The sequence below is a fragment of the Macrosteles quadrilineatus genome, unplaced genomic scaffold, assembly GCF_028750875.1.
Source record: "Macrosteles quadrilineatus isolate MER2022 unplaced genomic scaffold, UCM_ALF_1.0 Scaffold_1__1_contigs__length_201487025, whole genome shotgun sequence".
NCBI lineage: Eukaryota > Metazoa > Arthropoda > Insecta > Hemiptera > Cicadellidae > Macrosteles > Macrosteles quadrilineatus.
The window spans coordinates 79,790,745-79,807,879 of NW_026542594.1; the positions used below are offsets into that span (position 1 = coordinate 79,790,745).

Sequence of the window (17,135 nt, forward strand, 5' to 3'; positions counted from 1 at the left end):
AGCAGGGCCACTGCTATGTAAGATTTGTTTGAGATAAGAATTTAACTTCCAGAAATCAAACAAAATTCATGTTTTGTCAAAATTAATCTCAATTTTTCTCAATAACCGTAGAGATACAAAAGGTCTGAGCACATGAGTACAGGGAGCAATAAAGTGTTATTTGGTAAAATGAATTTTGTATTCATTATGGATTGTTGTTCAAACATATACTTTACAAGTATTTGACTTCCTAACGTGGTACCATAAGCCCCAAATAAACCTCAAAGTCTAAGACACCTACATGTTATCCGAGATTCTCGGCAACTAAGGTAGTATCGGTCCCAACCGTTTAATCGAAAGTGTACTGTACTAATTTTTTTAAGGTCTTCAAAACGGGTTGGAAAGAAATTAATAAATTCAATGTTTTGGTGGTCAAAAATGGGAAAAACCAATTTCTACCCCGTTCTCATATTAACGATCACGATCATGCTGGTTTGCGAACTCCTTTGAATAAACGTAGGTTTACACAATTGTAACAAATTCATAAAAATGGGATCATTTTTGCTCAAGTTATCATAGTAACAGACTCATATATATATTTTTACCTATTATGGGAAATTTGCTAACAAATTACAAAATGTGATGAATTCTGATTAAGTAACTTTGAACCTTATTGTGTTGAGTGCAAAGAAGATGCTTGGAGTCAGGGTCCTCAATGATGTTTCCTTCAGCGTGCTCCTGGCAGTAGGAGTTGACACACAAAGAGCATCGGCGCACTCTGCCTTTGTTGCAAACGTTGCATTGGTGCCACGGACAAAGCCAGTAGCCTGTAACAAAATACAAAATCATCTTCTACCCAGTCATAGAAGTTGCATTCAAATTCAACAGGAACAATAATTATTTATAAATGATGTGGTTAATTTAGACCATTAGAAAATTGAGAATGTGGAAATAGTACTATTTTGTCATTGCTGTTGTGACATTCATCTACTGTCACTATGATTCAGAGAATAACAAGTCAATTGATTGGGTCGGTCTTTATCAATGTCAAAATTTCCTTCAGCAAGATCACAGAAAACATATTACTATAACCCAGAATGCTAACCGCATGGTAAAAAGTGATAAGTACTCTGAGAGAGTTTTGCCTGTCAATTCGTAGGCAGCGCCACCAGCATACAATGCACTAGCATAGCAGGATTTAGAAATTATTCTATCATACCATCTTAATTTCAGAAAGGTAATGTAATTAGGTTTGTTACCTGAGCGTAATTTCAGATTGACTTTTTCCAAAAATTGTTGATTTTTAATATTTAATAGTTGAAAACGCCATCTGCAAGACACTTAAGAGGTTATGTATAAAAATAATAGTATTTTTTGTTAAGATCTTCCAGTCGCGCATCGTCTGAAAACATTGAAAAAAATCTAGAAAAACATAATTTTGTACTAGACTTATTTGAAAAATAATCATTGATATCAAAATAGAACAGCTACCTTCTGCCACTGGGTGTTGGTCCACCTACAGAACCAAGTGAGGGGGGCCCTAGACTAAGGTGTAATGCGATCCGTGCCAAGAGTGTTGTGGCACTGGGGGCCTAATATTCAGTGTCTTAACAGAGCCTTCTGGGAACCAGGGGTAACCCAGTCGTACGCAACCCTTACCTCTCTAATCGGGTCACTGGGGAGGTGGACTTAGATACCCGGTATTCGTGAGAACAATGTAGACAATCTGACCCAAATGGAGGAGGAAGGTCTACTGAAATCTGACGATGACGACAAGCTCGCAGAAACCGGAAAGGAACGAAAAACGACTTTCCAGGGGCGAGTTGCAAAGACGGAGGATAGCGGATACTTTAAAGTTCAGGAGCTGAGTCCTTTCAGGGAAATCTCGTTCCGGCTTGCCCCAGCCAGAGACCTTGTGAAAGCTGTGAAGGTATATTTATGTGCCCAGCCCTACAAGGTCTGCGTATAAGATCCCTTGGCCTATTGATTGGAGATCAAAGGGAAGAACAGGTTACCATAGTCAAAAGGCTCTCACGGTTCACCAATGACCTGGGATTTGACGGAGAATGAGGACCTGTGAACGAGGGTGCACAATAAGCTGTTCTAGCTGCAATGCAATCCCATGATAACTTGTAAACGTGGCCCTCTGTTAAAAAAAAAAAAAAAAAAAAATAGAATACTGAAAATCTGCTTGTACACATTAAAATAGTAACATAACAAATACCCCTGCTGCAGCAAATCTCCCGACTAAGCAAATTTCTACGAGTCTGAATTGATTTTCAATTAAATCTATTTATTTAAATAACATTAGGTTTAACGAGTACTTAGATTTGCTGCTACAAGGAAAACTAATAAAGTGTGGTTTTTGTAAAATAATTATAGCTTATAGTAGGCCTATAAAAAAACAAAATTTGCCAAGTTTGATCAAAATTTATCCATAAACAAGCAAAAAAACATTTTACAATACATTACAATATGAAATATATATATATATATATATGTAGGCCTATATTTATTATATATTTTACAATATATATAAAAATAAAATATTTATAAAATATTTATTATAGGCCTATACAGTTTTTTTTTAGGGAGAGGAGGGAAAATGCTTTTACGCACACAGGTAGCCAGCCTGTAGTGTGAGACTCCTGAATCTACATAGACTACTCACTAAAAAACCCCCTCTACTCTGTTGGACACAGACCTGGAATTGTTTGTCACATTACTTCAAGTCAGGCCAACATGTGACCTAAACCCTCAGGGCTCTCACCGTTTTTGGCATTTAGATACTTTACATTTACTTACTATGACCTACACCGCATCCCGGTCAAGGTTGAGCTTCTTGGCGCGGAGAATACCCTGGATGTAATGTGACACACAGGTCCAATTGTCCTCACCCTCCGTCATCATCGGTATGACCGTGTCCACTGACAGCAGTCCCACTAACTGTTGAGCCTCAAGGTGGGGCCTTTCCCAACGCTGGCAGTGGAAAAAGGTATGTTCCACGTCATCGGGAATGCCTGGGCAGTATATTAAATCGGGTGACACGGCTTTGCCCATCCTGAACAGGTACGACCGGAAAAAGCCGTGACCCGTCAGAAATTGGGTGAGGTAGAAGTCCACCTCTCCGCACCGCCGATTAACCCAAGGTTGGACTTGCTGTATCAGTCGCCTGGTCCAGCGTCCCCGAGTCTCCTGTTCCCAGCTCTCCTGCCACAGCTGGTAGGTGCGGGTGCGTTCCTCTGTTCGTGCCTGGTCCTCCTCACGGCGCTGATAAATTGCCTTTCTCTCCGCCACCAAAAGTTTGACGGGGATGACTCCAGCAACCACCAGGACGGCGGGTTCAGACACTGTTCGGTAGGCGGACGCAACTCTTAGTGCTGCCTGACGCTGCACTCGGGCGAGGCGCATCCTATATACCTCCTTATTGAGAGCATCTGCCCACACCTCCGAACCGTACAAGAGTACGGACTGGACAGACGAAATTAACAGCCTTGGCCATCAACCGGCTAAGAGAGGAAACCACCCTAGCGGCCTTCTCCGCCGTACGGAAAATCTGATCCCACCAGCTAAGCTTGCCACCATAACCACAAGGTACTTGGCAGAACGAACGGTCTGGACTTCGACAGCCCCTACCCACAACGGCACGATGGTGTCAATCCGTTTTTTTGTTAATATCACGATCTCAGTTTTGCTCAAACCAAGCGAGAGACCGTGGTCTGCCATCCATGCGTTTAAGGTACGCATAACTCGGTTCAACTTTAGCTGAGCCAGCTCAACGCTACGTGCAGCTATCAAAACTGCAACGTCGTCTGCGTACCCAACCAAAACAGTTTCCTCAGGCATTTCAGACCTCAGGAGGCTGTCATACGCGACATTCCAAAGGTCTGGGCCGAGTATAAAACCTTGGGCAGGACCGGAAGTGACACTCATCGTCTGTCGGCCTTCTGTAGTGTCATACATGAGGGGGCGGAACCGGAGATAATCCTCTATGATACGCATGAGGTATGCCGGGACATGGAAGGTGTTCTCCAGAGCATCCAGCATATCGCACCACCTCGCGGAATGAAAATGCGTTTCGCACATTGAGTGTTACGAGCAGCACAACCCTACGGGAGTAGTGGTTAAAATCCTCAGCTCTCATCACGGCTTTCTTCACCTCCTCAACAGCGTCAACCGTAGATCGCCCCATCCTGAATCTATACTGGCGAGGGGGCAGGTCCCCAGCAGCGACCACGACTGAATTCAGTCGGGAACAGATCAACTTCTCGAGGACTTTGCCAGCCGTATCGAACATACACAGAGGTCTGTCAGAAGATGGCAGGTCTGGGTCTCCCTTTCCCTTCCCAACAAGCACAAGCCTAGCTGTTTTCCAGCACGAGGAGAAAAACTCCTTCGACTATGCAGGTGTTGTACATGCGCAAAAGGATCAAAGGGTTAGCAGTCAAAACCTTCTTAAGGACTTCGCCGGGCACCCCATTGGGTCCAGGAGCCTTATTGTTCTTAAGGGATAGGACGGCCGCCTCCATCCCTCCAAGACTGAAAAGTGGTACATCATCCAACCTTTCCGAAATCCCGCAGTGGGCGCGACGTGTGAGCCGGGAAAAGGGACTCTACTATCCTCCCCATCCATGACGGAAGGTGGAGAGCAGGTGCCAAGTTTCTTGGTTACAAGTTTGTTACCCAGGCCCCACGGATTAGAATCGACATCGTCCCTTAATGTCTCCCAGCAATGACGTTTACTCCGGTTGATGGCTCGACGAAGAGACCTCCTATCCACTCTGTAAGCAACCGACTTACAACGTCTGTCTACAGGTTCTCTGGCCCTGGTAGTGAGTCTTCTGGCTCTCAATGCTGACCGACGCAATTCCGCAATCTCGGCAGTCCACCAGTACACAAGTCGCTTATTGCACCGGGATCTCCTGCGAGGCATAGACTCATCGCAAGCCGAGACGATCAGTGCCATCATGGATGTAACTACCGCCTCTGCGTGAGCCACGCTAGTTGCAGGAGGAACCACCGGCGTTCCTCGTAAGATAGCTTCATTGAGTTTTGCAACGTCCAATTTTTTTTAATTCCATCGAACGGGCACTTGACGAAACGTGGCTACTTGTCTTTGTTGACCATCCAGGACATTTAGTTTGTACAATTGTGACAATTATGTACTGGTGGTCACTGGCCGTGTAATCCTCCAGGACTCTCCAGGCTCTGATCCTTGGCAAAAGAGACTCAGATGCAAGGGTAATGTCTGGGATCGTTCCCCGCATCCCAGGACGCCGGAAAGTTGGCGTGTTGCCCTTGTTGATGACAATGAGTCCGGCTCTGGCAGCAAAGTCCAGAATGTAGGCTACTTGCCCCGGGAATTTGTGAGGGTCATTCCCCACTACCCACGACGTGTCCTGTGGTATTGCGCACGCTCTCTTCCAGGCAGTCTATCTTTTCACGAAAGTCACGGATGGCCTCGTTGGGAGTGAGGTAGACACTAAAGTAAGTGACACCCCGGCATCGAACCCAAACGAAACAACGGCCCTTCGCGTGACCCTGTACTTGTACTTTAGCTGCATTACGCGCCCAGAACATAAACAAATCAATTAACATATCACAATTTTAGGGCCTGATGACTGACTTCAAGACTGCAAGCAAGAAGAAAATAAAAATTAACTATGTTTCTACCATGCAATATGAATAATATAATTAATTCATTCCCTGCCTCCTAACCTCCTAAGTATAAAATCCTCACACTTGCAATAGCATTATTTAGTTACATCAACATAAATAGCCTTCATAATTTATCTATTATTGGCATTAGTAGGCCCACAGCTTTACATAAGAATTATTTTTTAAAGGGCTTAAAATAGTAATAGGCTAAGCAAATGACAAATGGAGAACTCATTGAAGAAACATGTAGTGTGAACTGATTTACTATAAATTTACTATAAAACTAAAAAACAGTAATTATCACACGGAAATAAAAGGAAATAGTCTTTGTAACAAATCTGGGAACAAAAGTGAGAAAATACTTTATCTAGGCGTAAAATGATTCATCCTCATGAGCATTTAAATTAAGGGAACAAACTATAATAACTAATAAAATACAACACAACAATTCAAGTTTTCAAGTCAATGAGCCACTAGTGCCCTAATTAGCAACACAGGTCAATGTTTTTCAAGAGTAAGTCAATGTTTTTGAAACTGCAGGGTCATTTTCTCGGAAGGGGGGGTAGTAGGATTTATAGTTCTTGGGAAGACTTTTGACGAACACTTGCTACTAAAAGAAGTATTCCGACGACTGAGGGAAGCGGGTCTTAAACTAAATCCAGAGAAATGTCATTTTTGCAAGACAGAACTCAAATACCTGGGACATATAGTCAATAGAAATGGAGTTCATACGGAACCTGAAAAAGTGCGAACGATGCTCGAATTTCCCGTACCCGAAAATCAAAGGTCTCTGCGCAGGTTTTTGGGTCTTTTGTCTTGGTATCTTGGTTCATAAAAGATTTTGCCAATATTAGTAGTCCCATGACCTCTTTACTAAAGAAATCGGCAAGATTCGAATGGAACGACCTTCATCAATCAATCAATCAAATAATTATCAATTATTTAAGATGGGGACGCTACTATGTGCGTATTTAAACCCAAATATAAGTGAAGGATGAGTGGCGCAATCTTGTAGTCTTGTTAGTGACTAAGGTCGACATAAATTAAACATAAACCCCCGTTCCCATCGTCCGATTATGCAGGTTTGCGAACTTGTTCGAATAAACGTAGGTTTACACGTTTGTACCAAATTTCATCAAAATCGGTTCATTTTTGCTCGAGTTATCACGCTAACGGACTTTTATGTATATATATATATAATATATATATAAATATACATATATATAAATGTATAATATAAATATATATATATATATATATATATATATATATATATATATATATATATATATATATGAATCTGAACGGATGGTGTTTTTGGCCTCTAGGGACCTCAAAACGAAAATTTAAATCGGTCCCAGGTCCAGGTCTTACCATGAGTACTACGGTAATAGCTTATTCCCTATATGGGAAATCGCTAAAAGTATAGTACAACTGAAAAAGAATGTTTGGCATTGGTTTGGGGCATTAAAACTTTCCAGCCATATCTCGAGGGATACCACTTAAAAGAAGAAACTGACCATCAAGCGCTAAAATGGGACCTATAAAATATCTATAAAAGAACCTTCTGGGCGACTGGGAAGATAGATCCTAGAAATCCATTAATACAGCTTCGACATCTGCTACCGTAAGGGTATAAATAATACTGTAGCAGACACACTATCTCGTTTTCCAAACTGGCAGAACGTTGAACAAAACTCTCTAAATGAATTAGGGGTTGAGAGTTCTGGAACACCAAATCCAGGCCAGAATGGAAATCATACAAATACAAATGTTCGAAGGGCTCTCAACTGGTACAAATCACTGTTAAAGAGAGCCAAGAAATCCCAGCTAGACAATTATGTTGTGAAGGAGGATAAATTGTACAGAAAATTCAGGCCAACGAGAGGTATACAAGATCCAACTACATTGTGGAAACTCTGCGTTCCAGAGGCAGACAGACGATTAGTTTTGGAAGAGACTCACAATAGACCTACTGCTGGACACTTAGGAACCAGAAAAACAATTGCTAGAGTGAGACAACACTTTTATTGGCCTGGCTGGAAGAAAGACGTGACAGAATATGTCCGAAAGTGTACTGTTTGTCAAAGACACAAACCTGAACAAAAACCTCCAATGGGGTTAATGTATTTTAGAAAACTAGAAGGCCCATGGTTCACGGTGGTTGCTGGCTTGATTGGACCTTTTCCTCGGTCTACAAAGGGTTAAATTGTAGAATTGTTACAGGTTAAAGCTCTGCCCTGGTTATTCAAGACTTATTTACTAAATGGGTTGAGATCGTCCCTTTATGTAATGCTACTGCCAAAGAGATCAAGGAAAAGTTTAAAGAAGTTATAAGGCTATGATATGGTGCCCCTGCAGTTATCCTTACGGATAATGGTACACAGTTCACGTCTCAAATATTCGGCTAACTAGCAAACGATTGGCAAATTCAGCAAAGATTCACAGCCCCTTATTCTCCACAATCTAATACTATGGAGAGGTGCAATAGGGTGATAAAAACAATGATACGGCAATTCATAACGGACAACCATAAACATTAGGACAAATTCCTTGGAGGATTTTCATTTTGCAATTAATTCATCTATACATAATTCTACTGGCTACAGCCCTGACTTTCTATATTTTGGACGAGAACTGAAGATGCCAGAATCTCTACAACAAGTAGATTTGGTAGAGGACGACAAAGAAGCTACCTTAAATCTTATCGATAAACGCAACGAACATTTCCGAGCAATCCATGAACTGGTACGGAAAAACCTAGCCGTAGCTTACGCTAAGCTAGGTCGCTACTACAATACGCGGAGACGACCCCTGAACCTAAAAGTAGGTCAACAGACACGACTTATCTGACGCAACAAAAGGATTTGCAGGAAAGCTTACCCCAAAGTTCGAAGGTCCCTTCACTATTGTGCGGCAAACAGGGGCCAAAATTTTTGAGATAACGTCTGACCTAGTCAGGACTTCCCGTGCACACGCCACAAAGACCTCAAACCCTACCTTATATAAACACTTCTCCTTAATCCTGTCGCTTGCACGCTACTGGTCAGTAAAGTTTTAGTGACTAGTTAAAATCGGTATGGTACAAAATTACTTTATACAAGTTTCACCATATTTTGTTATTTTTCAGACGGTCAGGATACGATGGAGCGACAGACCGAAGCGGATTGGGTTACTCTCAACTTAGATGGAGATCTGAATGACAATGTCATCAATCATTTCCTAGGACTGCTCCAAAGCCGAAGCACACGTGAGCTAGGCTCCAAACGAGTAATGGCCTTTCCCACACATTTCTTTCAGCGATGGGACTTAAATAACGAGGGTTACTCGGGAATCAGATCTTGGGTTAAAGAAAATCCTCTTATTCAGGATTTCTTACTGTTCCCCATACACCTTACAACAGCAAGTGGCCATTGGGATAATTAATATTGGGCCGACCAAAGAATAAGGATATTGTAGCGATGGACTCGATGGGTGGCAAACACAAAACTCGATTGACCCAAATAAAAGAGTTCATTAGGATAGAATGTCAAGACGGAAGAAAAGGTTTAACGCATGTCAATGGGTAACACTTAATACACTGAAGACGTGCCCACAACAAACTAATGCCCACGACTGCGGTGTGTTTGCGAGCTTTACGCAGACTTATTAGTGAAAGAGAAGGGTCTAAAGAACCCCGAACACAAATCATCAAGGGAGTTGCGGGACATTTTACATGGTGTCTACTAAACCTGGTCTGAAAAATTCAGGGAGTTTTCCAGGAGAATTCAAGACAAATTCCTGAATTTTAAGAGCTACTATCGCAACCCACTCAACTAATCGCAACTAAGGCATTTTCAACTATTACATATTTAAAAAAAAAAAAAAAAAAAAAAAAAAAAAAATGAGTTTTTCATTTTTTTCAAACTTTAGAGCACATGCGCAACTGGAAGACAACGACCGATATTTGAAATATCTTTACCCTGTTTTGGTCTTACAATTTTAGCAACTTTTCCAAGCTATTACAACTAAAAAAAATTATTGTTTTTTTTTCAGCCCAACCTTTTGTGTACATATACATTTGACATTTTACCTTGGGGTGCCTGTTTCTTGTTTAGGCAGCTGAGGTGGTAGCCTTTTGTGCAGTGTTTGCCATCACATCGCAACAGATCTCCTTCTTTCTTACACATGAAACACTTCCCATCACGGACTTTGGCCGCTTTCTTCTTTTTCACTGGTTTTTTATCTTTATTTTCTTCTTTTTCTTGCTGTTAAAGTAATATTGGATATTTAGTACATATTATAATAGTAGTTTTATACCAATAAAATAGATGTTTAAGACCGATCTGTTCATAACATGATAAGGAAAATGTCAAAAGTTGCAATAACTTTTGAACCGTAATTGTTTCAGCAATGGGAGGTTGCATTATTTTTTAAATAGGTAATTATAAGGATCATAGCACATTAATTTGAATCAAAACCGGCTTTTTTCCTAAAATACGGTTTTTAGCAAATTTCCCAAATATAGAGAATTTAAGCTATTTTGTTTTTTTGGGAAAATAAATAACATAAGTTACAATAACTTTTAAACCACAATTTTTACAGAAATGGGATTTATACCATTTTTTTTCGAATTCAAAGGACTATAAACATACTAAATTTTTATCAAAATGGTTCAGGCCAATTTTGAGAAAATCCGATTTTTCCGTTTTTGTATGGGTTTTTATGGGAAAATAGCTATTAAATATCAAAATACCCCCGCCGCAGCAAACCTGCAGACTATGCGAATTTCAACTTGTCTGATTACATTTTACTCAAATATTTCCATCAATAAGACATAAAATTTATTCCCATTTTAAATAACATTAGATTTAACGAGTGCTTAGGTTTGCTGCTACGGGGAAGGTAAAAAGTGTTTTTTGACACCATACGCCAATACTATATATAGGGTGAAATAAATAAATTTGCCAAATTTTATCAATATACATCCATAAACAAGTTTATGGACAACTACAACTGTTTTCATTTTCTCAATAAGAATTAACATGGAAATTTTATATTACACAATTTTTTAATTTTCTCCGTGACCGTTAGGCATACGACAGCTCTTCAATATACTGAATTTTTTTTTTTTGAGCTCTACAAAATGGTTTAAACAGAAATTGCAACATTTTTTGATTTTAGGGTCAAAAATGGGAAAACTCCATCTTTACCCCATAAAACCCCCGTTCCCATGGTCCGACTATGCTGGTTCGCGAACTCGTTCGAATAAACGTAGGTTTACACTATTGTACAAAATTTCATCAAAATCGGATCATTTTTGCTCCATTTTTAAACTCTCTAACCCATTGTCGCACTTTACCTTCACTCATTGCATTCAAGCCGTAAACTTCTGTTAACTGACGATGAATTTCTGCAGCTGATAGGCTTCTAGCGGTCAAAAAACGTATCACTGACCGTATCTCACACGCGGCGGGCGATTCAATAATCGTAAACATTATAAAGTAGCACAGCGATGCGTAGACGTCATCTACAGAGCTGCAACTGGCATCAGTGTGAACGGGAAGGATGCCGGCAAGTGGCGTGGTAGCTCGTTGCGGCATCCGCGCGAACTACGGGACTATACACGCAACCGGCCCTTACTTAAAAAACAACCTTCGTATATATATATATATATATATATACAATTATTTGGATAAAGGGCTACCATTATAAATATTAAAGAAAGCATAATAACTCAGTACCCTGAAATTTTTTTTTATTTTTAAAACTCTACATGTTTCGACCTTTAGGCCATTTACAAGAGTAACTTATTTAACCTCACTTTAAACACAACAAATTGATTAACAAATAAACATCATGTGATGATCTTGACACATAATTTTTCTTTTTTCTTAAAATTTATGGTAAAATAATCTTTGGTCATGAAATTTTGTCATATATATATTCTCATTAAGAATGTAAATCAATGTAACTAGTATGAAAAGTAATGTCGCAGAGCACATGCTTAATGAGAATCATAAATTCTCTAATATAGAGACAGATATGACAATTTTGGACTATGGATCAAAAGGAAATAAATTAGAAACAAAAGAAGAATATCATATATACTGCAGCTACAAGAATGATCCAACAAATATAATCAATACGATGCAAGTTAAGAAACAAAATCCTATATATGAAAAAAAATTAAATTAAAGAGTATTTAACACAAACGTCAAGAGGAGGATAAAATAAATACCCCCGCCGCAGCAAACCTGCAGACTAAGCGAATTTCCATTTGCCTGATTGGATTTACACTACAATGTGTCCATAAAAATATTACATTTATTCCCTATTTAAATAGAATCAGTTTAACACATACTTAGGTTTGCTGCAACAGGGAGGGTAAAAGTGTTTTTTTTTAGGTAAAATGTTAATAGTAAGTAAGAAATAAAAACATTTTCCAAATTTGGGCAAAATATGTTAATAAACAAGCAAACTACAACAGTTTACTTATTCTCCATAAGAATAACATGGGCATTTTAAGTTAACAATTTTTTGGAATTTTCTCCGTAACCATTAGGCGCATTAGAACGCTTCAATATACTAAATTATTTGTTTTTTTAAGCTCTACAAAATAGTTTGGAAAGAAATTGAAAAATTTTATGTTTTTTAGGTCAAAAATTTGAAAAACCCATTTTTACAACATAAAAGCCCCCATAAACCCCCGTTCCCATGGTCCGATCATGCTGGTTCGCGAACTCGTTCGAATAAACGTAGGTTTACACGTTTGTACCAAATTTCATTAAAATCGGATCATTTTTGCTCGAGTTATCGCGCTAACGGACACATATATATAGAAAATTTTATATAGAAAACGGCCATTTCTATAGAAAATATTGATACTTACAGAATACCCTGTATCTTGAAAACCACTAAACTTATTTTCGTTCTGTTTGAAAATTCTTAATCCTCGTAGGTTCAGCTTTAATATGATATACGACAAGTCAACATTTTAAAAACTAAATATTTTTTCTATGATTTTAATTTTTTTAAAGTTGGTAGCCTTGTAAATGAAAATTTTTAAATGGCAACATATGTAATATTGTGTAAATGGTACCCATTTTGAAACGGACAAAGATAAATGAGTTCTGTTTTCACTAAATTGTTTATCTAGTCTAGAGCTTTAAAATGATGCATATGACATATATGTTTACATTTAAAAACTCTGAGATTCGAACCCATGACCCCCAGTTTCTTGAACACCCTGTATTTAAAAAATGATAAAACTATATTTTTACGTTGTTCCTTGGGTATGAATTAGTGGGGAAAAATTTTGTTTCATCCCTGTATGTCAAGCCATTTATCTGTAATCTGTTTAGGACAGCTTACAAGATTAACCCTGTATATATGAATTTGAACGGATCGTGTTTTTGGCCTCTAGGGACCTCAAAACGAAAAAAAAAATCGGTCCCGGGTCCAGGTCTTACCATGAGCACTACGGAAATTGTTTTTAGGGTCAAAAATGGGAAAAACACATTTTTACCCCATAAAACCCCCCATAAACCCCTGTTCCCATTGTCCGATTATGCTGGATCGCAAACTCGTTTGAATAAGTGTAGGTTTACATGTTTGTACCAAATTTCATCAAAATCGGATCATTTTGGCTCGAGTTATCGCGCTAACGGACACATATATATATTATATATATATATATATAATAATAATTAAAAAACATTATAACAACATTATAAATATTAAAATATATATATGAATTTGAACGGATGGTGTTTTTGGTCTCTAGGGACCTAAAAAAAAAAAAAAAATCGGTCCTGCGTCCAGGTCTTACCATGAGTACTACGGTAATAGCTTAAATTCCCTATATGGGAAATTCGCTAAAAACCATAATTTATTAAATATAGGCTATATATATAACAATATATAGCCTATATATATATATGTCATATAACTATATATGACAAAATTTCATGACCCAAGATTATTTTACCATAAATTTTAAGAAAAAAGAAAAATCATATGTCAAGATCATCACATGATGTTTATTTGTTAATCAGTTTGCTGCATGGTGGAAGGAAAAAACATAGGTGTGCTATTCCCACATATTCTGACGTCACTCGGATTGCAAACAAAAGATCACCTGATTGTAACTGTCAAATTAGTATATGCATTTGTTTTGATTTGGTTGTTTTTGCTTTTATTATTATAAAAACAATAACAATCAAACCAAAACAAATACATGTTAATTTGACAGTTACAATCAGGTGATCTTTTGTTTGCAATCCGAGTGACGTCAGAATATGTGAGAATAGCACACCTATGTTTTTTCCTTCCACCATGAGTTTGCTGTGTTTAAAGTGAGGTGAAATATGTTACTCTTGTAACAGGGTGTATACTATTTTATTAAAGTTAAATTCCACGTTTTTTCCAGGTTTTTCCTGGTTTTTCGACGTTTTTCCAGGTTCCCGCGTATCTGTTTGGTTCCACTTAAACTATAATCAATTTAAGACTTGCAGCTTAAGTATACAATATACTTGCATTGGTGTTCATGGAAGTGGAAAAGAAATTGGTGTGAGTGAGGGGGGTGAAAAGCAGAGTAACGGGGTTGTGAGTGAGGGGGGTGAAAAGCAGAGTAACGGGGTTGTGAGTGAGGGGGGGGGATAAGCAAAGTAATCAAATTGTAAATTTTATAGAAAGCCAGTGTACAAGTAGTCTTAAGGAGCAGAGAAGAACACCTGCTTTGGCTTTAAACTTAGGTTTGGGGGGGGGGGGGCTTCTCAGGGAACTTAAGGCGTAGAGATGTTCATTTAGGTGAGAACAATAAACATAATTCGGTCATGGTAAAAAATAAAAAATTACAATTTTTCACCAAAACATTCAGAATTTTGTATCAAGAGTAGAGGGGTTAGAGATAGTTCTAGATGAGATTAAACCTGACATTTTAGTCTTATCAGAACATAACATGAAATCTGATGACTAATAATGGTTAAAAACGTACCTTGTCAGACAATCCTTGACATGTTTTATAGTGTCGAAAATAAACTTGCTACATGTTTCGGTGGTTATTAAATTCCACCATCGTCAGGCACACAAAAGGATCCACTTCTTGAGGTGTCGTCAGAGTTGTTACATACATTTAACACGAACACAAAACACGAAACGATTAAATATACGGTAACAGATAGGCCTATCAACTTATGCACGTACATTGCCGCGGGCAGGACTGGAAGCAGACTGAACCAGGTTATTAAGGACCGACGTGGACTCTGGATTGTCGTCTGCGTTATCAACAGCTGATGTAGGACTACTGTAGTGACGGAGTAGAGTGTTGAAAATATAATGGGATTCATAATTGAGTTTTTCATTCAAAATTTGTGTGCTGTCCCTGGTTTTTAGGTCCTTATATATTTCAAACTCCTCCAAGGTATTTAATAAGTTTCCTTTCCCACAGTAATGTAGAATGTCGAGACCGTCATTTATATCCAACATATCATGGTTATTGTCAATAATGTGCTGAGCGAATTTGGATTTCTGCAATTTAAGTGTAGGGGCTGGTCGATGCTCTTTGTATCTTATTTTGAAAGCTCTCCCACTTTGTCCTACATAAGTGCTCGGGCAATCAGCACATTTTATGCGGTACACACCTGTCTTTTCGTATTTATCAACATGTGGGCGCTTGCCTTTAGATATGTTCTACAGCCGATTTGTAGTTTTAAACGCTAGTTTAACACCATGTTTATTGAGATCTTTCTTCAAATAGTTGTTTATTTGGTGGTTGTATTCAACGCAGCAATACACTACTTTGTTATTATCATTATTTCCTGGCATGCGGCATGTATTTTCCTTTTTCTTTGCAACGATTTTGTCTACGATCTCAGATTTGTATCCATTAGCCACGGCAATGTGTTTTATTATATTAAGCTCTTTATTGTAGTTTTCTGGACTTAGTGGGACATTTAGTAGTCTGTAGACCATTGAGTTATAGGCTGCCAGTTTTTGAGAATATGGATGGTAAGATGTGCTATGGATGGTTTGGTCGGATGTCGTGGGTTTACGGTATATGCTATACTCCAATGTATTGTTGCGTTTTTCAAGAGTGAGGTCCAGAAAATTTATTTTGTTGTCTACTTCCTTTTCCACAGTAAGTTTTAGGTTCGGCGACACAGAGTTTAAATATTGGTGTAGTAAATCAAGTTGACGGTTGTTGCCGTTAAATATTATAATAGTGTCGTCTACATATCTAAAGTATTTCACTATTCTATTTACATGTTTGTTTTTATCAGAAAAAATGAATTCATTTTCTATGTTATTTAAATAGATTTCTGACAGGATTCCCGAGAGAGGGGAGCCCATGGCAAGACCTTCATTTTGCTTGTAGAATTTTCCATTGAACGAAAAATAATTTTGGCCTAATATTTCCTTTAGGAGACATATTATTTCTTCTATGGCTTCAGGTAGGAGGCTTGAATTTTCTTGTAAGTTTTTAAAAACTAATTCGACAGTTTTGTCTATTGGAACGTTGGTATATAGGTTTGTAATGTCAAACGATGCTAAAATATGGTGTTGTTGAATGTTGAGACTTTTAGTTTTTTCAATGAAATTATATGAATTTTTTAAGCTATAGTCATTTTTTAGGACAGTTTGTGTCCTAAGAATTTTCTCTAGGCGTTTAGCAAGTTTATAAGTTGGGACAGTGGTGTAATTGACAAGAGGCCTGATAGGAACATTATCTTTGTGGATCTTAGGTAGTCCACTGAGTTTTGGAGCAGCAGGATTTATAGCTCTTAATTGTGAAATGTCATTATCAGTAAACAACACTTTACTCTGGTTCATTAGCTTCTTGATACGCCTCTGATAAGCAGCTGTAGGATCCTTAGATAGCGAGGAAATATTGTTGTTAGTAATGAACTCTTCTACTTTATTATTATATTGAGCCTCATACATTACTATCGTTGTGTTTCCTTTATCAGCCTTACACAGGATTGCATTATTGGCTTTAAGTTTATTGTTTAGGCTTTTTAGAGCAACAATATCTTTCTTTTGAGACAAACTTAGTTTTGGTGTACATTGGTTATTTTTATTTAATTTTTCAGACATATTAAACCTAACGACATTCCTATCCTCCTCTTTGGCAATCATTTTTATAGCGCACTCAGCGTTTAATAAGACGTTAAAAAATGCATTTCTACTACGGTTAGGTAAGTTGTGTTTAAGACCCTTATCAAGCAACTGCATTTCATCGTTAGTGAACGATATCGTTGTTTTATTTATTGTTCTTGGGTAGAATTCAAAATCAAAGAGGATGGCATCTTCTTTAGTTTTTTGGTTGTTGATGAGATGAGTTAACTTTTTCTTTTGGTTGGATTTTTTATGTCTAATGATTCTAGATATTGACAAATCAACTTTATTAATGAGTGGCTGAACTCATTAGACATAAAAAATCCAACCAAAAGAAAAAGTTAACTCATCTCATCAACAACCAAAAAACTAAAGAAGATGCCATCCTCTTTGATTTTGAA

General features: G+C 38.1%; 1 protein-coding gene across 2 annotated transcripts in view; it reads right to left on the reverse strand.

Moving 5' to 3' along the window:
- The window catches only part of LOC128983657 (histone-lysine N-methyltransferase NSD2), a 179,039-nt gene that overhangs the window by 16,507 nt on the left and 145,397 nt on the right, over positions 1-17,135 (reverse strand). For both annotated transcript variants that reach the window (XM_054403032.1, XM_054403033.1), the window contains exons 20-21: positions 9,710-9,884; positions 649-806 (exon numbers count right to left, since the gene is read on the reverse strand). In XM_054403032.1, the coding sequence (XP_054259007.1) occupies positions 649-806; positions 9,710-9,884 (333 nt within the window). The remainder of the gene's footprint in view (positions 1-648; positions 807-9,709; positions 9,885-17,135) is intronic.